The following is a 22,633-nucleotide window of genomic DNA, read 5'->3' on the forward strand; positions in this document are numbered from 1 at the left end:
GGTGTGTCTGGGTGAGAGCGAGGGCAGTCGGTGTGAGGGCAGTCTCAGTGTGTCTGGTTGTGAGCGAGGGCAGTCTGAGTGTGATTGGGTGTGAGCGAGGGCAGTCTGGGTGTGATTGGGTGTGAGCGAGGGCAGTCTGGGTGTGATTGGGTGTGAGCGAGGGCAGTCTGGGTGTGATTGGGTGTGAGCGAGGGCAGTCTGGGTGTGAGCGAGGGCAGTCTGGGTGTGAGCGAGGGCAGTCTGGGTGTGAGCGAGGTCAGTCTGGGTGTGAGCGAGGGCAGTCTGGGTGTGAGCGAGGACAGTCTGGGTGTGAGCGAGGGCAGTCTGGGTGTGATTGGGTGTGAGCGAGGGCAGTCTGGGTGTGATTGGGTGTGAGCGAGGGCAGTCTGGGTGTGATTGGGTGTGAGCGAGGGCAGTCTGGGTGTGAGCGAGGGCAGTCTGGGTGTGAGCGAGGGCAGTCTGGGTGTGAGCGAGGGCAGTCTGGGTGTGAGTGAGGGCAGTCTGGGTGTGAGCGAGGGCAGTCTGGGTGTGAGCGAGGGCAGTCTGGGTGTGAGCGAGGGCAGTCTGGGTGTGAGCGAGGGCAGTCTGGGTGAGAGCGAGGACAGTCTGGGTGAGAGCGAGGACAGTCTGGGTGAGAGCGAGGGCAGTCGGTGTGAGGGCAGTCTCAGTGTGTCTGGGTGTGAGCGAGGGCAGTCTGAGTGTGTCTGGTTGTGAGCGAGGGCAGTCTGAGTGTGTCTGGGTGTGAACGAGTGCAGTCTGAGTGTGTCTGGGTGTGAGCGAGGGCAGTCTGAGTGTGTCTGGTTGTGAGCGAGGGCAGTCTGAGTGTGTCTGGGTGTGAACGAGGGCAGTCTGAGTGTGTCTGGGTGTGAGCGAGGGCAGTCTGAGTGTGTCTGGTTGTGAGCGAGGGCAGTCTGAGTATGTCTGGGTGTGAGCGAGGGCAGTCTGAGTGTGTCTGGGTGTGAGCGAGGGCAGTCTGAGTGTGTCTGGGTGTGAGCGAGGGCAGTCTGAGTGTGTCTGGGTGTGAGCGAGGGCAGTCTGAGTGTGTCTGGGTGTGAGCGAGGGCAGTCTGAGTGTGTCTGGGTGTGAGCGAGGGCAGTCTGAGTGTGTCTGGTTGTGAGCGAGGGCAGTCTGAGTGTGTCTGGTTGTGAGCGAGGGCAGTCTGAGTGTGTCTGGGTGTGAACGAGGGCAGTCTGAGTGTGTCTGGGTGTGAGCGAGGGCAGTCTGAGTGTGTCTGGTTGTGAGCGAGGGCAGTCTGAGTGTGTCTGGGTGTGAGCGAGGGCAGTCTGAGTGTGTCTGGCTGTGAGCGAGGGCAGTCTGAGTGTGTCTGGGTGTGAGCGAGGGCAGTCTGAGTGTGTCTGGGTGTGAGCGAGGGCAGTCTGAGTGTGTCTGGGTGTGAGCGAGGGCAGTCTGAGTGTGTCTGGGTGTGAGCGAGGGCAGTCTGGGTGTGAGCGAGGGCAGTCTGGGTGTGAGCGAGGGCAGTCTGGGTGTGAGCGAGGGCAGTCTGGGTGTGAGCGAGGGCAGTCTGGGTGTGTCTGGCTGTGAGCGAGGGCAGTCTGAGTGTGTCTGGGTGCGAGCGAGGGCAGTCTGAGTGTGTCTGGGTGCGAGCGAGGGCAGTCTGAGTGTGTCTGGGTGCGAGCGAGGGCAGTCTGAGTGTGTCTGGCTGTGAGCGAGGGCAGTCTGAGTGTGTCTGGCTGTGAGCGAGGGCAGTCTGAGTGTGTCTGGCTGTGAGCGAGGGCAGACTGGGTGTGTCTGGGTGTGATTGAGGGCAGTCTGAGTGTGTCTGGTTGTGAGCGAGGGCAGTCTGAGTGTGTCTGGCTGTGAGCGAGGGCAGTCTGAGTGTGTCTGGCTGTGAGTGAGGGCAGTCTGAGTGTAAGCAAGGTCCGTCTGAGTGTGTCTGGGTGTGAGCAAAAGCAGTTTGAGTTTGTCTGAGTGTGAACGAGTGCAGTCTGAGTGCCTGGGTGCGAATGAGTGCAGTCTGAGTGTGTCTGGGTGTGAGCGAGGGCAGTCTGGGTGTAAGCGAGGTCCGTCTGAGTGTGTCTGGGTGTGAGCAAAAGCAGTCTGAGTTTGTCTGAGTGTGAACGAGTGCAGTCTGAGTGCCTGGGTGCGAACGAGTGCAGTCTGAGTGTGTCTGGGTGTGAGGGAGGGGAGTCTGAGTGTGTCTGGGTGTGAGCGAGGGCAGTCTGAGTGTGACTGGGTGTGAGCGAGGGCAGTCTGAGTGTGACTGGGTGTGAGCGAGGGCAGTCTGAGTGTGTCTGGGTGCGAGCGAGGGCAGTCTGAGTGTGTCTGGGTGTGAGCGAGGGCAGTCTGAGTGTGTCTGGGTGTGAGGGAGGGTAGTCTGAGTATGTCTGGGTGTGAGCGAGGGCAGTCTGAGTGTGTCTGGCTGTGAGCGAGGACAGTCTGAATGTGTCTGGGTGTGAGCGAGGGCAGTCTGGGTATGAGTGAGGGCCGTCTCAGTGTGTCTGGGTGTGAGGGAGGGTAGTCTGAATGTGTCTGGGTGTGAGTGAGGGCAGACTGGGTGTGTCTGGGTGTGAGTGAGGGCAGTCTGAGTGTGTCCAGGTGTGAGCGAGGGCAGTCTGAGTGTGTCTGGGTGTGAGCGAGGGCAGTCTGAGTGTGTCTGGGTGTGAGCGAGGGCAGACTGGGTGTGTCTGGGTGTAAGTGAGGGCAGTCTGATTGTGTCTGGGTGTGAGCGAGGGCAGTCTGATTGTGTCTGGGTGTGAGCGAGGGCCGTCTGGGTGTGAGCGGGGCAGTCTGAGTGTGTCGGGGTGAGAGCGAGGGCAGTCTGGGTGTGTCTGGGTGTGAGGGAGGGTAGTCTGAGTATGTCTGGGTGTGAGGGAGGGCAGTCTGATTGTGTCTGGCTGTGAGCGAGGGCAGTCTGAGTGTGTCTGGCTGTGAGTGAGGGCAGTCTGAGTGTGTCTGGCTGTGAGTGAGGGCAGTCTGATTGTGTCTGGGTGTGAGCGAGGGCAGTCTGAGTGTGTCTGGGTGTGAGCGAGGGCAGTCTGGGTGTGAGCGAGGGCAGTCTGGGTGTGTCTGGGTGTGAGTGAGGTCAGTCTGAGTGTGTCTGGGTGTGAGCGAGGGCAGACTGGGTGTGTCTGGGTGTGAGTGAGGGCAGTCTGATTGTGTCTGGGTGTGAGCGAGGGCAGACTGGGTGTGTCTGGGTGTGAGTGAGGGCAGTCTGATTGTGTCTGGGTGTGAGCGAGGGCAGTCTGGGTGTGAGCGAGGGCAGTCTGGGTGTGTCTGGGTCTGAGGGAGGGTAGTCTGGGTGTGTCTGGGTGTGAGGGAGGGTAGTCTGAGTGTGTCTGGGTGTGAGGGAGGGCAGTCTGAATGTGTCTGGGTGAGAGCGAGGGCAGTCTGGGTGTGAGTGAGGGCCGTCTCAGTGTGTCTGGGTGTGAGGGAGGGTTGTCTGAATGTGTCTGGGTGTGAGTGAGGGCAGACTGGGTGTGTCTGGGTGTGAGTGAGGGCAGACTGGGTGTGTCTGGGTGTGAGCGAGGGCAGACTGGGTGTGTCTGGGTGTGAGCGAGGGCAGTCTGATTGTGTCTGGGTGTGAGCAAAAGCAGTCTGAGTTTGTCTGAGTGTGAACGAGTGCAGTCTGAGTGCCTGGGTGCGAACGAGTGCAGTCTGTGTGTGTCTGGGTGTGAGCGAGGGCAGTCTGGGTGTAAGCGAGGTCCGTCTGAGTGTGTCTGGGTGTGAGCAAAAGCAGTCTGAGTTTGTCTGAGTGTGAACGAGTGCAGTCTGAGTGCCTGGGTGCGAACGAGTGCAGTCTGAGTGTGTCTGGGTGTGAGGGAGGGGAGTCTGAGTGTGTCTGGGTGTGAGCGAGGGCAGTCTGAGTGTGTATGGCTGTGAGCGAGTGCAGTCTGAGTGTGTCTGGCTGTGAGCGAGGGCAGTCTGAGTGTGTCTGGCTGTGAGCGAGGGCAGTCTGAGTGTGTCTGGGTGTAAGTGAGGGCAGACTGGGTGTGTCTGGGTGTGATTGAGGGCAGTCTGAGTGTGTCTGGTTGTGAGCGAGGGCAGTCTGAGTGTGTCTGGCTGTGAGCGAGGGCAGTCTGAGTGTGTCTGGCTGTGAGCGAGGGCAGTCTGAGTGTGTCTGGGTGTAAGTGAGGGCAGTCTGAGTGTGTCTGGGTGTGAGCGAGGGCAGTCTGAGTGTAAGCAAGGTCCGTCTGAGTGTGTCTGGGTGTGAGCAAAAGCAGTCTGAGTTTGTCTGAGTGTGAACGAGTGCAGTCTGAGTGCCTGGGTGCGAACGAGTGCAGTCTGAGTGTGTCTGGGTGTGAGCGAGGGCAGTCTGGGTGTAAGCGAGGTCCGTCTGAGTGTGTCTGGGTGTGAGCAAAAGCAGTCTGAGTTTGTCTGAGTGTGAACGAGTGCAGTCTGAGTGCCTGGGTGCGAACGAGTGCAGTCTGAGTGTGTCTGGGTGTGAGGGAGGGGAGTCTGAGTGTGTCTGGGTGTGAGCGAGGGCAGTCTGAGTGTGACTGGGTGTGAGCGAGGGCAGTCTGAGTGTGTCTGGGTGTGAGCGAGGGCAGTCTGAGTGTGTCTGGGTGTGAGCGAGGGCAGTCTGAGTGTGTCTGGGTGTGAGCGAGGGCAGTCTGAGTGTGTCTGGTGTGAGCGAGGGCAGTCTGGGTGTGAGCGAGGACAGACTGGGTGTGAGCGAGGACAGTCTGGGTGTGAGCGAGGGCAGTCTGGGTGTGAGCGAGGGCAGTCTGGGTGTGAGCGAGGGCAGTCTGGGTGTGAGCGAGGGCAGTCTGGGTGTGAGCGAGGGCAGTCTGGGTGTGAGCGAGGGCAGTCTGGGTGTGAGCGAGGGCAGTCTGGGTGTGAGCGAGGGCAGTCTGGGTGTGTCTGGGTGTGAGCGAGGGCAGTCTGAGTGTGTCTGGGTGTGAGCGAGGGCAGTCTGAGTGTGTCTGGGTGTGAGTGAGGGCAGTCTGAGTGTGTCTGGGTGTGAGTGAGGGCAGTCTGAGTGTGTCTGGGTGTGAGTGAGGGCAGTCTGGGTGTGTCTGGGTGTGAGTGAGGGCAGTCTGGGTGTAAACGAGGGCCGTCTGAGTGTGTCTGGGTGTGATCAAAAGCAGTCTGAGTTTGTCTGAGTGTGAACGAGTGCAGTCTGAGTGTGTCTGGGTGTGAGGGAGGGGAGTCTGAGTGTGTCTGATTTTGAGCGAGGGCAGTCTGAGTGTGTCTGGCTGTGAGCGAGGGCAGTCTGAGTGTGTCTGGCTGTGAGCGAGGGCAGTCTGAGTGTGTCTGGCTGTGAGCGAGGGCAGTCTGAGTGTGTCTGGCCGTGAGCGAGGGCAGTCTGAGTGTGTCTGGGTGTGAGCGAGGGCAGTCTGAGTGTGTCTGGGTGTGAGCGAGGGCAGTCTGACTGTGTCTGGGTGTGAGCGAGGGCAGTCTGAGTGTGTCTGGCTGTGAGCGAGGGCAGTCTGAGTGTGTCTGGCTGTGAGCGAGGGCCGTCTGAGTGTGTCTGGGTGTAAGTGAGGGCAGACTGGGTGTGTCTGGGTGTGATTAAGGGCAGTCTGAGTGTGTCTGGTTGTGAGCGAGGGCAGTCTGAGTGTGTCTGGCTGTGAGCGAGGGCAGTCTGAGTCTGGCTGTGAGCGAGGGCAGTCTGAGTGTGTCTGGGTGTAAGTGAGGGCAGTCTGAGTGTGTCTGGGTGTGAGCGAGGGCAGTCTGAGTGTAAGCAAGGTCCGTCTGAGTGTGTCTGGGTGTGAGCAAAAGCAGTCTGAGTTTGTCTGAGTGTGAACGAGTGCAGTCTGAGTGCCTGGGTGCGAACGAGTGCAGTCTGTGTGTGTCTGGGTGTGAGCGAGGGCAGTCTGGGTGTAAGCGAGGTCCGTCTGAGTGTGTCTGGGTGTGAGCAAAAGCAGTCTGAGTTTGTCTGAGTGTGAACGAGTGCAGTCTGAGTGCCTGGGTGCGAACGAGTGCAGTCTGAGTGTGTCTGGGTGTGATTGAGGGCAGTCTGAGTGTGTCTGGTTGTGAGCGAGGGCAGTCTGAGTGTGTCTGGTTGTGAGCGAGGGCAGTCTGAGTGTGTCTGGCTGTGAGCGAGGGCAGTCTGAGTGTGTCTGGCTGTGAGCGAGGGCAGTCTGAGTGTGTCTGGGTGTAAGTGAGGGCAGTCTGAGTGTGTCTGGGTGTGAGCGAGGGCAGTCTGAGTGTAAGCAAGGTCCGTCTGAGTGTGTCTGGGTGTGAGCAAAAGCAGTCTGAGTTTGTCTGAGTGTGAACGAGTGCAGTCTGAGTGCCTGGGTGCGAACGAGTGCAGTCTGAGTGTGTCTGGGTGTGAGCGAGGGCAGTCTGGGTGTAAGCGAGGTCCGTCTGAGTGTGTCTGGGTGTGAGCAAAAGCAGTCTGAGTTTGTCTGAGTGTGAACGAGTGCAGTCTGAGTGCCTGGGTGCGAACGAGTGCAGTCTGAGTGTGTCTGGGTGTGAGCGAGGGGAGTCTGAGTGTGTCTGGGTGTGAGCGAGGGCAGTCTGAGTGTGACTGGGTGTGAGCGAGGGCAGTCTGAGTGTGACTGGGTGTGAGCGAGGGCAGTCTGAGTGTGACTGGGTGTGAGCGAGGGCAGTCTGAGTGTGTCTGGGTGTGAGCGAGGGCAGTCTGAGTGTGTCTGGGTGTGAGCGAGGGCAGTCTGAGTGTGTCTGGGTGTGAGCGAGGGCAGTCTGAGTGTGTCTGGGTGTGAGCGAGGGCAGTCTGAGTGTGTCTGGTGTGAGCGAGGGCAGTCTGGGTGTGAGCGAGGACAGTCTGGGTGTGAGCGAGGACAGTCTGGGTGTGAGCGAGGGCAGTCTGGGTGTGAGCGAGGGCAGTCTGGGTGTGAGCGAGGGCAGTCTGGGTGTGAGCGAGGGCAGTCTGGGTGTGAGCGAGGGCAGTCTGGGTGTGTCTGGGTGTGAGCGAGGGCAGTCTGAGTGTGTCTGGGTGTGAGCGAGGGCAGTCTGAGTGTGTCTGGGTGTGAGTGAGGGCAGTCTGAGTGTGTCTGGGTGTGAGTGAGGGCAGTCTGAGTGTGTCTGGGTGTGAGTGAGGGCAGTCTGGGTGTGTCTGGGTGTGAGTGAGGGCAGTCTGGGTGTAAGCGAGGGCCGTCTGAGTGTGTCTGGGTGTGATCAAAAGCAGTCTGAGTTTGTCTGAGTGTGAACGAGTGCAGTCTGAGTGTGTCTGGGTGTGAGGGAGGGGAGTCTGAGTGTGTCTGATTTTGAGCGAGGGCAGTCTGAGTGTGTCAGGGTGTGAGCGAGGGCAGTCTGAGTGTGTCAGGGTGTGAGCGAGGGCAGTCTGAGTGTGTCTGGGTGTGAGTGAGGGCAGTCTGAGTGTGTCTGGGTGTGAGTGAGGGCAGTCTGAGTGTGTCTGGGTGTGAGCGAGTGCAGTCTGAGTGTGTTGGTGTGAGCGAGTGCAGTCTGAGTGTGTCTGGTTGTGAGCGAGGTCAGTCTGATTGTGTCTGGGTGTGAGCGAGGTCAGTCTGAGTGTGTCTGGGTGTGAGCGAGTGCAGTCTGAGTGTGTTGGTGTGAGCGAGGTCAGTCTGATTGTGTCTGGGTGTTAGCGAGGGCAGTCTGAGTGTGTCTGGGTGTGAGCGAGTGCAGTCTGAGTGTGTTGGTGTGAGCGAGGTCAGTCTGATTGTGTCTGGGTGAGAGCGAGGTCAGTCTGATTGTGTCTGGGTGTGAGTGAGGGCAGTCTGAGTGTGTCTGGGTGTGAGCAAGAACAGTCTGGGTGTGTTGGTGTGAGCGAGTGCAGTCTGAGTGTGTCTGGTTGTGAGCGAGGTCAGTCTGATTGTGTCTGGGTGTGAGCGAGGTCAGTCTGAGTGTGTCTGGGTGTGAGCGAGGTCAGTCTGAGTGTGTCTGGGTGTGAGCGAGGTCAGTCTGAGTGTGTCTGGGTGTGAGCGAGTGCAGTCTGAGTGTGTTGGTGTGAGCGAGGTCAGTCTGATTGTGTCTGGGTGTTAGCGAGGGCAGTCTGAGTGTGTCTGGGTGTGAGCGAGTGCAGTCTGAGTGTGTTGGTGTGAGCGAGGTCAGTCTGATTGTGTCTGGGTGAGAGCGAGGTCAGTCTGATTGTGTCTGGGTGTGAGTGAGGGCAGTCTGAGTGTGTCTGGGTGTGAGCAAGAACAGTCTGGGTGTGAGCGAGGGCAGTCTGAGTGTGTCTGGGTGAGAGCGAGGTCAGTCTGATTGTGTCTGGGTGTGAGTGAGGGCAGTCTGAGTGTGTCTGAGTGTGAGCAAGAACAGTCTGGGTGTGAGCGAGGGCAGTCTGAGTGTGTCTGGGTGAGAGTGAGGTCATTTTGATTGTGTCTGGGTGTGAGCGAGGTCAGTCTGATTGTGTCTGGGCATGAGCGAGGTCAGTCTGAGTCTCTGGGTGTGAGCGAGTGCAGTCTTAATGTGTCTGGGTGTGAGCGAGGACATTCTGAGTGTGTCTGGGTGTGAGTGAGTTCAGTCTGAGTGTGTCTGGGTGTAAGTGAGGGCAGACTGGGTGTGTCTGGGTGTGAGTGAGGGCAGTCTGATTGTGTCTGGGTGTGAGTGAGGGCAGTCTGAGTGTGTCCAGGTGTGAGCAAGGGCAGTCTGAGTGTGAACGAGGGCAGTCTGAGTGTGTCTTTTTGTCAGCGGGTCTCTGAGTGTATTTGGGAGTGAGTCGGTCACTTTCAGTGTGAGTGGGAATGCCCAGGTCCTTATCCCTCTTTTATGCGGTTGTTTTTCTGCTCACCTCAGGTCCGATGTTGTGGTCCTGTGTTTCTCCCTGGCGAACCCAAAATCACTGCGTCATGTCAAAACCATGTGGTACCCGGAAATCAGGCACTTTTGCCCGCGGACCCCTATCATCCTTGTTGGATGCCAGCTGGACTTGCGCTTCACTGATCTTGATGCAGTGAACCGTGCACGGAGACCTCTGGCCAAGTAAGTGCTTCATTTCATTTGTTCTTGAGCTGTGCGTGAATGTGGCTGTGCAAGCGTTTACTGTCCACCTGGAGAGGGTGCTGGGGAGCTGCATTGCTGAACAGGTGCACCCACAGTGGCTTTTTCTGTAGCTCCTTGCTGCAGCTTTACTGAATGGCTAGCAGGGTATTTCAGAGGCTAATTAAGGGTCAGCCACATTGTTGTGAATCTGGAGTGACATAGACACTAGAGTGAGTAAGGACAGCACATTTCCTTCCCTAAAGGTTGTCAGTGAACAAGATGGACTTTTTTGACAATCGAGCAGTTTAATGGTCCAATTGCCAAGACCATCATTTGATTCCACATTTATTATTAATTGAATTTAAATTCCACCAGCTGCCTGGGTGGGGTTTGAACCTGTGTCTCTGGAGCAATAGTCCAGGCCTCTGGATTACTTGTCCAGTAATATTCCTCACTAACCATTCCCTTGGATAATAAATGCTGACCTTCACACTGCTGTTCCCAGCAGCTTGTGGAAGTGCTTGTGGCAGCTGTTTGAACTGCTGCTGTCGGCCTGGTGAAGGTGCTCCCAAAGTTCAATGTGGAGAAGTGTGGGGTGGTTTGTTTTGGTGGGAAGAATATGGTGAAACCGTACAAAATAAAGGGAGAGTCTCTAAAAGAGATGCAGGAACAGAGGGACTTCAGAGTATACGTACATAGGTCATTGAAGATGGCAGGGCATTTTGAGAGAGCAGTGAATAAAGCATATAGTATCTTAGGCTTTATTAATGGGGGCATTGAGTACAAGAGTAAGGAGGTCATGTTGAACTTGTATAAGACACTAGTTAGTCCTCATCTGGAGTACTGTGCCCAGTTCTGGACACCATACTTGAAAAAGGATGTGAAGAATCTATCCACCTCTGCCTTAAAAATATTCAAAGACTGTGCTTCCACCACCTTTTCAGGAAGAGAGTTCACAAGACTCAGGACCCTCTGAGAGAAAAAAAATTCACTTCATCTTTGTTTTCTCTTAATTTTAAACAGTGACCCCCTAGTTCTAGATTCTCCCACAAGAGGAAACATTCTCTCCACACCCACCCTGTCCAGTCCCCTCAGGATCTTAAATATTTCAATCAAGTCACCTCTTACTCTTCTAAACTCCAGTGGATACAAGCCCAGTCTGTCCAATCTTTCCTCATAAAACAACTCACCCTATTCCAGTTATTAGTCTAGTAAACCTCCTTAGAACTGCTTCCAACACATTTACATCCTTCCTTAAATAAGGTGACTAACGCTGTATCCAGTACTCCAAATGTGGTCTCACCAATGCCCTGTGCAACTGAAGCGTAACCTCCCTACTTTTTCTGTTGAATTCCTCTTGCAAAAAATGTTAACAGTGTATTGGCTTTCCTAAGTTACTTGCTGTACCTGCATACTAGCCTTTTGTGATTCTATGCTTTTATTCTTCCTGCCAAAATGGAAAATTTCACAATTTCCCACATTAAACTCCATTTGCCAGATCTTTGCCCACTCACTTAACCCATCTATATCTTTTTGTAGCCTCCTTTTTGTCCTCTTCATAATTTACTTTCCTACCTATCTTTGCGTCATCAGCAAACGTGGCAACTGTCCCATCCATCCATTCATCCAATTCATTTATATAAATTGTAAAGAGTTGAAGCCCCAGCACTGATCCCTGTGACACACCACTCGTCACATCTTGCCAACCAGAAAAAGACCCATTTATGCCAACTCTCTGCTTCCAGTTAGCCAGCCAATCTTCTATCCATGTCACTATGTTACCCCCTACACCAGGAGCTCTTATTTTCTGCAATAAACTTTGATGTGGCACCTTACCAAAAGCCTCTGGAAATCTAAGTACAGAACATCCACCGGTTCCCCTTTATCCACAGTACATGTTACTTCCTCAAAGAACTTCAACAAGTTTGTTAAACACGAATTCCCTTTCACAAAACCATGTTGACTCTGCCTGATTACCTTGAAATTATCCAAATGCCCTGCTATAACGTCTTTAATAATAGCTTCTAACATTTTCCCTATGATATTAAGCTAACTGACTTGTAGTTTCCCATTTTCTGTCCCCTCCCCTTTTTGAATAAAGGAGTTACATTTGCTTTCTTCTAGGGTGATTAAAACCAGTGCATCAACTATCTCACTAGCCACTTCTTTTAAGACCCTAGGGTGAAGTCCATCAGGACCCGGGCATTTGTCAGCCCAGGGCTCCAACAATTTACTCAGTACCACTTCTCTGGTGACTAATTTTCTTGAGTTCCTCCCTCCCTTCCATTTCCTGATTTATAGCTACTTCTGGGATGTTACTTTATATCCTCCATAGTGAAAAATGATGCAAAATACCTGTTCAGTTCATCTGCAATCTCCTTGTTATCAATTCTCCTGACTCACTTTTGATGGGACCAATGCTCATTTGTTAACTCTTTTAAAAAATATTTATAAAAACACTTACTATCTGTTTTAATATTTCTGGCTAGTTCTCTCTCGTGCTCTAAGTTTTCCCTCCTTATTAATCTTTCAGTCATTCTTTGCTATTCCTTATATTCTGTCAAATCTTCTGACCTTCCACACAAGTGTCAGGCAATGACCATCTCCAACAAGAGAGAATCCAACCGTCACCCTATGGCATTCGATGGCATTACCATCACTGAATCCCCCACTATCAACATCCTGAGGGTTACCATTGACCACAAACTGAACTGGACTAGCCATATAAATACTGTGGCTACAAGAGCAGGTGAGAGGCTAGGAATCTTGTGGCAAGTAACTCACCTCCTGACTCCCTAAATCCTGTCCACCATCTACAAGACACAAGTCAGGAGTGTGATGGAATACTCCCCACTTGCCTGGATGAGTGCAGCTCCCATAGCACTCAAGAAGCTCGACACCGTCCAGGACAAAGCAGCCCGCTTGATTGGCACCACATCCACAAACATTCCCTCCCTCCACCACCGATGCACAGTAGCAGCAGTGTGTGTACCATCTACAAGATGCACTGCAGGAATTCACCAAGGCTCCTTAGATAGCACCTTCCAAACCCCTAATCACTACCATCTAGAAGGACAAGGGCAGCAGATAGATGGGAACACCACTACCTGGAAGTTCCCCTCCAAGTCACTCACCATCCTGACTTAGAAATATAACACCGTTCCTTCACTGTCACTGGGTCAAAATCCTGGAACTCCCTCCCTAACAGCACTGTGGGTGTACCTATACCACATGGACTACAGCGGTTCAAGAGGCAGCTCACCACCACCTTCTCAAGGGCAACTAGGGATGGGCAATAAATGTTGGCCTAGCCAGCAATACCCACATCCTGTAAATGAATAAAAACTAGCTAGCATGCAAGTGCAGCAAACAATTAGGAAGGCAAATGGTATGTTGGCCTTCATAGCAAGAGGTTTTGTGTGCCAGAGTAAAGGTGTCTTGCTGCAATTATACAGAGCCTTGGTGCGAGCACTTGGTGGGAGTATTATGAGCAGTTTTGATATCTGTATCGATGGAAGGACACACTTACCATAGAGGGAGTGCAATGAAGGTTCACCAGACTCTTATTCTTATTCATTCACAGAATATTGAATATGGAACCTTGAACATTGCTGCGTCTTCTCTGCCAACTGGCTCTTCAGTTAGTTCAGAGTGACGTTAAAGTGATGAGATTTGAAATTTTCCAGAGGAATAAACTTTGTCCTGTGGGATTTCTTTAATGAAGGTTCTGCAACAGGATTTCCTTTTCTTTGTGAAGCTCATTTTCTTCATCTCAAGCTTTCCTGTAATTTGAGTTTCTTCTGCTGTACATCCATTCTGAGAGTCTTCATTTCTTCATTTTGCTGAATGCTTACACATTCCTTTTGCATTTAATCTTGAAGGGCAATCAGTTGTTCTTTCAATTGTTTATTTTCTTTTTGACCTCTTGCCCACTCAGCCTGGGCTTCAGTGCATCGTTTTGTTGCTACTGATAGTTCCAGCACAACTTTTCCTGAAGTAATATTCAACATTCTCTGTAGGTACTCATTTTTTACATGGCCACATATTGATCCTTCAAGGGGCCTTCCATGGTCACAACTTCTTTGTATGTCTTTTCTGCCTGCTGTTTTACCTGGCTGTACATCTGGTTGAGTTTTTCCAACTCTTGCTTTGATTTACCAACTGTGGAATTGAGGGTCGTTATCTCCTCTTGGCACCTTTGTGTTGTTTATCAAATGCGTTTGTTCAGATTTTGAACAACTTGGTTCATTGAAGACTTCACTCTATCATGCGTGGTCAAACGTATATGCTCAGCCTGAACCTTGCAGTTCAGCTCTGATGTGAATGTTTTCCTGTAGAACAGCCCCATTTACATTTAGTGCATTTTGCTTCTTTTGAATTACCCCAGATAGCTTCCCTTCATTCACAGCCATCCACTCACTCTGCACAGCCCTCTGATGTCTCAGGTTGGATACTGTGTCAGCATTTTCAAAAAAAACTTTGTTTTAATCTTGTCAGCTACTTCTCAGCCATTTCTTGCTTCTGTGCTAAAGTCTTTGGCTCAGGCATTTCATTGTACTGACATAGTTAGCAATCATCTGGTGGTTTAAATGAATATTGTCTCCCTCGCTCTGGGGTCCTCTGTTGCCCTTCTTCTGGAGTCTTTTGTTGCTCTGCCTCTGGGGCCTCATGTTGCCCTTTCGCTGGGGTCACTTGTTGCACTTGGTGCTTAATTGGGAATTGCTCTCTCTTTGGGGACTTTTGTTGCCTTTTCTCTGGGATCTCTTACATAGAAACATAGAAACTAGGAGCAGAAGTAGGCAATTTGGCCCTTCGAGCCTGCTCTGCCATTCATTGTGATCATGGCTGATCATCCAACTCAATAGCCTGCTCCCGCTTTCTCCCCATACCCTCTGGTCCCTTTCGCCTCAAAAGCTATATCTAACTCCTTCTTCAAAACGTACAATGTTTTGGCCTCAATACTTTCTGTGGTAGCGAATTCCACAGACTCACCACTCTCTGGGTGAAGAAAGTTCTCTTCATCTCAGTCCTAAATGGTCTACTCTGTACCCTCAGACCTGGCCTGTCCTGGACTCCCCCACCATCGGGAACATCATTCCTGCATCTACACTGTCTGGTCCTGTTAGAATTTTATAGGTTTCTATGAGATCCCCCCTCATTCTTCTGAACTCCAGCGAATATAATCCTGACTCAATCTCCCCTCATATGTTAGTCCCGCCATCCCAGAAAACAGTCTGGTAAACCTTCGCTGCACTCCCTCTATAGCAAGAATACCCTTCCTCAGATCAGGAGACCAAAACTGCACACAATATTCCAGGTGTGGTCTCACCAAGGCCCTATACAATTGCAGCAAGTCATCCCTGTTCCTGTACTTGTATCTTTTCTCTATGAAGGCCAACATACCATTTGCCTTCTTTACCACCTGCTGCACCTGCATGCTTACCTTCAGCGACTGGTGTACAAGGACACCCAGGTCTCGTTGCACATTCCCCTCTCTCAATTTATAGCCATTCAGATAATAATCTGCCTTCCTGTTCTTGCTACCAAAGTGGATAACCTCACATTTATAACACATGATACTCCATCTGCCATGCATTTGCCCACTCACTCAGCTTGTCCAAATCACACTGAAGCATCTCTGCATCCTCCTCACAGCTCACCCTCCCACCCAGCTTTGTGTCATCTGCAAATGTGGAGATATTACATTTAGCTCCCTCATCTAAATCATTAATATATATTGTGAATAGGTGGGGTCCCAGTCAGTCCCAGCACTGGCCCCAATAGTCACTGCCTGCCATTCGGAAAAAGACCCTTTATTCCTACTCTTTGACTCCTTTCTACCAACCAGTTTTCTATCCATCTCAATACACTACCCCCAATCCCATGTGCTTTAATTTTACACGTTAATCTTTTATGTGGGACTTTGTCGAAAGCCTTCTGAAAGTCCAAATAAACCACATCCAGTGGTTCCCCCTCATTAACTCTACTAGTTACATCCTCGAAAAATTCCAGTAGATTTGTCAAGCATGATTTCCCCTTCATAAATCCATGCTGACTTTGTCCGATTCTGCCACTGTTTTCCAAATGCTCAGCTCTTTAATCTTTTATAATGAACTCTAGAATTTTCCCCAATACTGACGTCAGGCTGACTGGTCTATAATTCCCTGTTTTTTCTCTACGTCCCTTTTTAAATAGTGGGGTTACGTTAGCTACCCTCCAATCCGTAGCAACTGTTCCCGAGTCTATAGAATCTTGGAAGATGACCACCAATGCATTCACTATTTCTAGGGCCAGTTCCTTAGTACTCTGGGATGTAGATTATCAGGCCCTAGGGATTTATCGGCCTTCAATCCCATCAATTTCTCCAACACCATTTCTCTACTAATACTGATTTCTTTCAGTTCCTCCCTCTCACTAAACCCTGTCCCCCCCAACAATTCTGGTTTGTTATTTGTGTCCTCCTTTGTGAAGTCACAAGTTGGTCAGCCATTTCTTTGTCCCCCATTATATATTCCCCTGTTTCAGACTGCAAGGGACCTACATTTGTCTGCACCAATCTTTTTCTCTTCACATACCTATAGAAACTTTTACAGTCAGTTTTTATGTTCCCCTCAAGCTTACTCTCATACTCTATTTTCCCCTTCTTAATCAATCCCTTGGTCCTCCTTTGCTGAATTCTAAAGTGCTCCCAATCCTCAGGTCTGTTGTTTTTTCTGACCAATTTGTATGCCTCTTCCTTGCATCTAATACTATCTCTAATTTCCCTTGTAAGCCATGGTTTGGTTACCTTTCCTGTTTTACTTTTGCGCCAGACAGGAATAAACAATTGTTGCAGTTCACCCATGTGCTCTTTGAATGTTTACCATTGCCTATCCACTGTTATCCCTTTCAGTATCGTTTCCCAGTCCATCACAGCCAACTCGCGTCTCGTACCATCATAGTTTCCTTTGTTAGGATTCAGGACCCTAGTCTCAGAATCAACTACGTCACTCTCCATCTTGATGAAGAATTCTATCATATTACGGTCACTCATCCCCAAGGGGCCTCACACAACTAGATTGACAATTATTCCTTTCTCATTACACAATACCCAGTCTAGGATGGACTGTTCTCTAGTTGGTTCCTCAATGTATTGGTCCAGAAAACATCCCATATACACTCCAGGAATTCCTCCTCCATGGTACTGTTACTAATTTGATTTGCCCAATCTATATGCAGATTAAAGTCACCCATAATTACAGATGTTCCTTTATTGCATGCGTCTCTAATTTCCTGTTTAATGCCATTCCCAACATCACCACTGCAGTTTGGGGATCCATATACAACCCCCACTAATGTTTTTTGCCCCTTCGTGTTTCTCAGCTCTACCCATACAGATTCCACATCGTCAGAGCTAATATCTTTCCTCACTATTGCATAAATTTCCTCTTTAACCAGCAATGCAAATCCACCGCCTTTTCCTTTTTGTCTGTCCTTCCTAAATACTGAACACCCCTGGATGTTCAGTTCCCATCCCTGGTCACCCTGCAGCCATGTCTCCATAATCCCGACTATATCATACCTGTACATCTATTTGCGTGGTTAATTCATCCACTTTATTGTGAATGCTCCCCGCGTTACGGCACAAAGCCTTAAGTCTTGTCTTTTTAACATTACTTGTCCCTTTCCTCTATTTTTGACTGAGGCCCTGTTTGATTCGTGCCCTTGATTCTTTTGCCTCTCATTTTCCTTGTTCCCCTTTCTGCCTTTTGTTCTTGTCCTTGATTCCCCCTCCTCTGACTCCTTACATAGGTTCCCATCCCCCTGCCATTTTAGTTTAAACCCCCCAACCACTCGAGCAAATATTCCCCCGAGGACATCAGTTCTGGTCCTGCGCAGGTGTAACCCATCCAGTTTGTACTGGTCTCACCTCCCCCAGAACCAGTCCCAATGTCCCAGGAATCTGAAACCCTTCCCCTCACACCATCTCTTCAGCCATGTATTCATCCGATATATCCTGCAATTTCTACTTCTAGTAATCCTGAGATCACTACCTTTGAGGTCCTACTTTTCAACTTACTTGCTAACTCCCTATATTCTGCTTTTAGGACCTCATCCCTTTTTTTACCTGTGTCGTTTGTACCAATGTGTACCACCACCACTGGCTGTTCACCCTCCCCCTTCAGAATGTCCTCTAGCCGCTCTGAGACATCCTTGACCCTAGCACCAGGGAGGCAACATACCATTCTGGAGTCTCATTTGCAGCCACAGAAACACTGATCTATTCCCCTTACAATTGAGTCCCCTGTAACTATTGCATTCCCACACTTTTTACTCCTCCCCTGTGCAGCAGAGCCAACTGTGGTGCAACGAATTTAGCTGTTGCTGCTTTCCCTGAGAGGCCATTCCCCCCAACAGTATCCAAAGCAGTATATCTATTTTGCAGGGGAATAGCCACAGGAGATTCCTGCACTGTCTGCCTAGTCCTCTTGCTCTGTCTGGTGGTCACCCATTCCCTTCCTGCCTGTGGACTCTTAGCCTGCAGTGTGACCAACTCTCTACACGTGCTATCCACGATACTCTCCGTCTCGCGGATGCTCCACAGTGTCCCCAGCAGCTGCTCCAGCTCTGAAACCTGGGCTTCCAGGAGCTGCAGCTGGACACACTTCCTGCACACATGCTGGCCCCGGGCACTGGAAATGTGCCCAGCTTCCCACATAGAGCAGGCGGAGCACACCACGGCTTTGCGCTCTCCTGCCATGACTTACCCCTTTAAATTAAATTAAACCTTTTGGAAGATACTTAATATCAAATAATATCAATTATTCTAGGGCCCTTCTTCCCTGCTCCTCGTTATTAAAGAATATAGCCTTTACAAACAATGAAACACAAATTAAGGTCTTAAAAACTATATGTGATAAAAGTAGTAAATACTTACCTGACTGCACTCGTGGTACTCAAAGATTCACCTTGTTCCCTCCTCACCAATCTCCCTCAGTCACCAAACACTCACTTAAGCACTCTATTGCAACCCAAAGCATCTCTCCAGTGCAGACAAAGTCAGCACTGTAAGATGGCCTGTTTTTATACTCTCTGAATCTAGACTCTGAAAGCCTGTTTAAGCCAGTTATCCAATTAACTAGTTGTAGCTGCAAGCAGAGCATGTATAAACCCTGTTTTAAAGCTGGGCTAAAACACACCTGTTTCCACCCCAAACAGCAACTTTTAGTTAATTTCTAAATTAAAGAAAGACTCGACTTTAGATAGAAATTAACCCTTAAATTCCCTCAGTCACCAAACTCCAACTTAAGCACTCTACTTCAGCCCAGAACAGCTTTCCAGTGCAGATGGTGATAGATTGGGAAATGTTGATGTACAAAGGGGCCTGGGTGTTCTTGTAGGGATGATATTTCCTCTGCCTGGGGTTCCAGAACATGGGCTCACAGTCTCAGGAGACGGGGTAGGCCATTTAGGACTGAGATGAAGAGAAACTGCTTCACTCAGAGGGTGGTGAACCTATGGAATTCTGTGAAGGCTGTGGAGGCCAAGTCACTGAATATGTTTAAGAAGGAAATGGATAGATTTCTAGACTCTAAAGGCATCAAGGGGTATAGGGAGGAGAGTGGGAGTACAGTGCTGAGATAGAGGGTCAGCCATGATCATATTCAATGGCAGAGCAGGCTCGAGGGGCCAAATGACCTACATCTGCTCCTATTCCCTATGTTTCTAATTTGTATTAAAAGAAATGTAGTGATAGTAGAGGACAGTATAGCGAGGGGCACAGACACTGCTCTCTGCAACCAAGAACGAGAGTCCAAAAGGCTGTGTTCTGTGCCCGGTTTCAGAGTTCAGGATATCTGCTCTGGGCTGGAGAGGAAATTGCAGTAGGAGGAGGAGGAGGATCCAGCCATGAGGGAGAAGTGGGTTCTGGTCCATGGGCAATGGCACCAGTAATGGGGAAAGTGGGATATGTACCATTGAGACTACACCTGAACCATGCTGGGACCAGTGTTCTAGTGAGCCCCATAACTATGGAAGTCGAGAGGGTTTTAAACTAATTAGTGGGGAAAAGAGATCAAATTTGGGAAGATGTGGTAAATCAGAAAGTAGAGACAAGGCAAGAGAGAGACAGGAAGTAATATGAGAAATGATAAACAGACCATGACAGGAAGGGACAGAGAGTACAAATCTAAGAGTAAATCAGCAGATAAGGCTGGACACTACAAAAATAATAAAAGGATAAAACTAAAGGCTCTGTATCCAAACACAAGTAGCATTCAAAACAAAACAGATGAACTAATAGGGCAAATAGAAATAAATAAGTACGACCTGAGAGCAATCCCAGAATCACAGAATCCCAGTGCGGAAGAGGCCCTTCGGCCTATCGAGTCTGCACCGACACGTGAGAAACACCTGACCTACCTACCTAATCCCATTTATCAGCACTTGGCCCATAGCCTTGAATGTTATGATGTGCCGAGTGCTCATCCAGGTACTTTTTAAAGGATGTGAGACAACCCGCCTCCACCACCCTCCCAGGCAGTGCATTCCAGACCCTCACCACCCTCTGGGTAAAAAGGTTTTTCCTCACATCCCCCCTAAACCTCCTGCCCCTGCCCTTGAACTTATGGCCCCTTGTGACTGACCCTTCACCTAAGGGGAACAGCTGCTCCCTATCCACCCTGTCCATGCTCCTCATAATCTTGTACACCTCGATCAGGTCGTCCCTCAGTCTTCTCTGCTCCAGCGAAAACAACCCAAGTCTATCCAACCTCTCTTCATAACTTAAATGTTTCATCCCAGGCAACATCCTGGTGAACCTCCTCTGCACCCCCTCCAGTGCAATCACTTACTTGCTATAGAACCATAGAAACTAGGCCATTCGGCCCCTCGAGCCTGCTCCACCATTCATTATGAACATGGCTGATCATCCAACTCAACAGCCTGCTCCTGCTTTCTCCCCATATCCTTTGATCCCTTTCACCCCAAGAGATTTATCTAACTCCTTCTTGAAAACATGCAATGTTTTGGCCTCAACTACTTTCTGTGGTAACGAATTCCACAGACTCACCACTCTCTGGGTGAAGAAATTTCTCCTCATCTCTGTCCTAAATGGTCTATCCATGAATATTGTGTGCAGTTTTGGTCTCCTTATCTGAGGAAGGATGTATTTGCTATAGAGGGAGTGCAGTGAAGGTTTACCTGACTGATTCCTGGGATGGCGGGACTGACATATGAAGAGAGATTGAGTTGATTCGGATTATAATCGCTGGAGTTCAGAAGAATGAGGGGGGATCTCATAGAAACCTATAAAATTCTAACAGGACCAGACAGGGTAGATGCAGGAAGGATGTTCCCGATGGTGGGGGAGTCCAGAACGAGGGGTCACAGTCTGAGGATATGGGGTAGACCATTTAGGACTGAGATGAGGAGAAATTTCTTCACCCAGAGAGTGGTGGGTCTGTGGAATTCGCTACCACAGAAAGTAGTTGAGGCCAAAACATTGTATGTTTTCAAGAAGGAGTTAGATATAGCTCTTGGGGTGAAAGAGATCAAAGGGTATGGGGAGAAAGCAGGAACCATCTATTGAGTTGGATGATCAGCCATGATCATAATGAATGGCAGAGCTGCCTCAAGGGGCCGAATGGCCTGCTCCTGCTCCTAGTTTCTATGTTTCTAACAGCGCTATCAAATGGCACTTGCTTCACTGATGCTCAGTTTGGGTTCCGCCAGGGCCACTCAGCTCCTGACCTCATTACAGCCTTGGCTCAAACATGGACAAAAGAGCTGAACTCCACAGGTGAGGTGAGAGTGACTACCCTTGACATCAAGGCAGCATTTGACCGAGTGTGGCATCAAGGAGCCCTAGCAAATCTGGAGTCAATGGGAATCAGGGGGAAAACTCTCGGCTGGTTGGAGTCGTACCCAGCACAAAGGAAGATGGTTGTGGTTGTTGGAGGTCAGTCATTTCAGCTCCAGGACATCACTGCAGGATTTCCTCAGGGCAGTGTCCTCGGCCCAACCATCTTCAGCTGCTTCATCAATGACTTTCCTTCCATCATAAGGTCAGAAGTGGGGATGTTCGCTGATGATTGCACAACATTCAGCACCATTCACGACTCCTCAGATACTGAAGCAGTCCATGTCCAAATGCAGCAAGATCTGGACAATATCCAGGCTTGGGCTGACAAGTGGCAAGTAACATTCACACACCACAAGTGTCAGGCAATGACCATCTCCAACAAGAGAGAATCCACCCATCGCCCCTTGATGTTTAATGGCATTACCATCACTGAATCCCCCACTATCAACATCCTGGGGGTTACCATTGACCAGAAACTGAACTGGACCAGCCATATAAATATGTGGCTACAAAATCAGGTCAGAGGCTCGGAATCTTGCGATGAGTATCTCACCTCCTGACTCCCCAAAGCCTGTCCACCATCTACAAGGCACAAATCAGGAGTGTGATGGAAAACTCCCCACTTGCCTGGATGAGTGCAGCTCCCACAACACTCAAGAAGCTCGACACTGCCCAGGACAAAGCAGCTGTTTGATTGGCACCACACCCACAAACATTCACTCCCTCCATCACCGATGCACAGTAGCAGCAGTGTGTACCATCTAGAAGATGCACTGCAGGAATTCACCAAGGCTCCTTAGACAGCACCTTCCAAACTCATTACCACTACCACCTAGAAGGACAAGGGCAGCAGATAGATGGGAACACTACCACCTGGAAGTTCCCCTCCAAGTCACTCACCATCCTGACTTGGAAATATATCGCCATTCCTTCACTGTCGCTGGGTCAAAATCCTGGAGCTCCCTCCCTAACAGCACCTGTGATGTACCTGTGATGTACCTACACCACATGGACTGCAGCGGTTCAAGAAGGCAGCTCACCACCACCTTCTCAAGGGCAACTAGGGATGGGCAATAAATGCTGGCCCAACCAGCGAAGCCCATATCCCTTGAATGAATTTTTTAAAAAGTGCCACACATCCGACTTGTGAGAAAAGTTATTGCTTATGGAATAAAAGTGACAGTAGTAACGTGGATACAAAATTGGCTGAAAAATAGGAAGCAGAGTGTAATGGTCAATGGATATTTTTTGAGACCGGGGGAAGATTTTTAGTGGAGTTCCCCAGGGGTCAGTATTGGGACCCTTGCTTTTCCTGATATATATTAATGATCTAGATCTTGGTGTGCAGGGGACAATTTCAAAGTTTGTAAATGACATGAAGCTTGGGAGTGTTGGGAACAGTAAGGAGGATGGAGTGGAACTTCAAGAGGACATAGATAAGTTGGTGGAGTGAGCAGATAGGTGGCAGATGAAGTTCAATGTGCAGAAGTGTGAGGTGATGCATTTTGGTAGGAAGGACATGGACAGACAATGTAAAATAAGATGTGGAATTTTGAAGGGGGCGCAGGAGCAGAAAGATATGTGCATATGTCCTTGGATCATTGAAGGTGGCAGGATAGGTGGAGAGAGAAGTTAATAAATCATATAGTATCCTGAGCTTTATTAATAGGGGCATAGAGTACAAGAGCAGGGAGGTTATGCTGAATTTATATAAGACGCTTGCTGGGCCTCAGCTGGAGTATTGTGTATGTATATCGTGGGCACCATATTAAAGGAAGGATGTGAACACACTCGAAAGAGTGCAGAAGAGGTTTACAAGAATGGTTCCAGGAATGAGAAACTTCAGTACGAGGATAGATTGGAGAGGTTGGAACTGTTCTCCTTGGAGTGAAGGCTGAGAGGAGATTTGATAGAGATGTTCAAAATCATAAAGGGGCTGGACAGAGTAGATAGGGAGAAGCTGTTCCTGCTCGTAAAAGG

General features: G+C 50.2%; 1 protein-coding gene across 3 annotated transcripts in view; it reads left to right on the forward strand.

Moving 5' to 3' along the window:
- LOC121281698 (rho-related BTB domain-containing protein 2-like) overlaps window positions 1–22,633 on the forward strand; it is a 443,351-nt gene that overhangs the window by 296,917 nt on the left and 123,801 nt on the right. For all 3 annotated transcript variants that reach the window (XM_041194627.1, XM_041194631.1, XM_041194629.1), the window contains exon 4: window positions 8,626–8,811. In XM_041194627.1, coding sequence (XP_041050561.1) covers window positions 8,626–8,811 — 186 coding nt within the window. The remainder of the gene's footprint in view (window positions 1–8,625; window positions 8,812–22,633) is intronic.

Source organism: Carcharodon carcharias, chromosome 1, assembly GCF_017639515.1.
Source record: "Carcharodon carcharias isolate sCarCar2 chromosome 1, sCarCar2.pri, whole genome shotgun sequence".
In the NCBI taxonomy this organism is placed as follows: Eukaryota; Metazoa; Chordata; class Chondrichthyes; order Lamniformes; family Lamnidae; genus Carcharodon; species Carcharodon carcharias.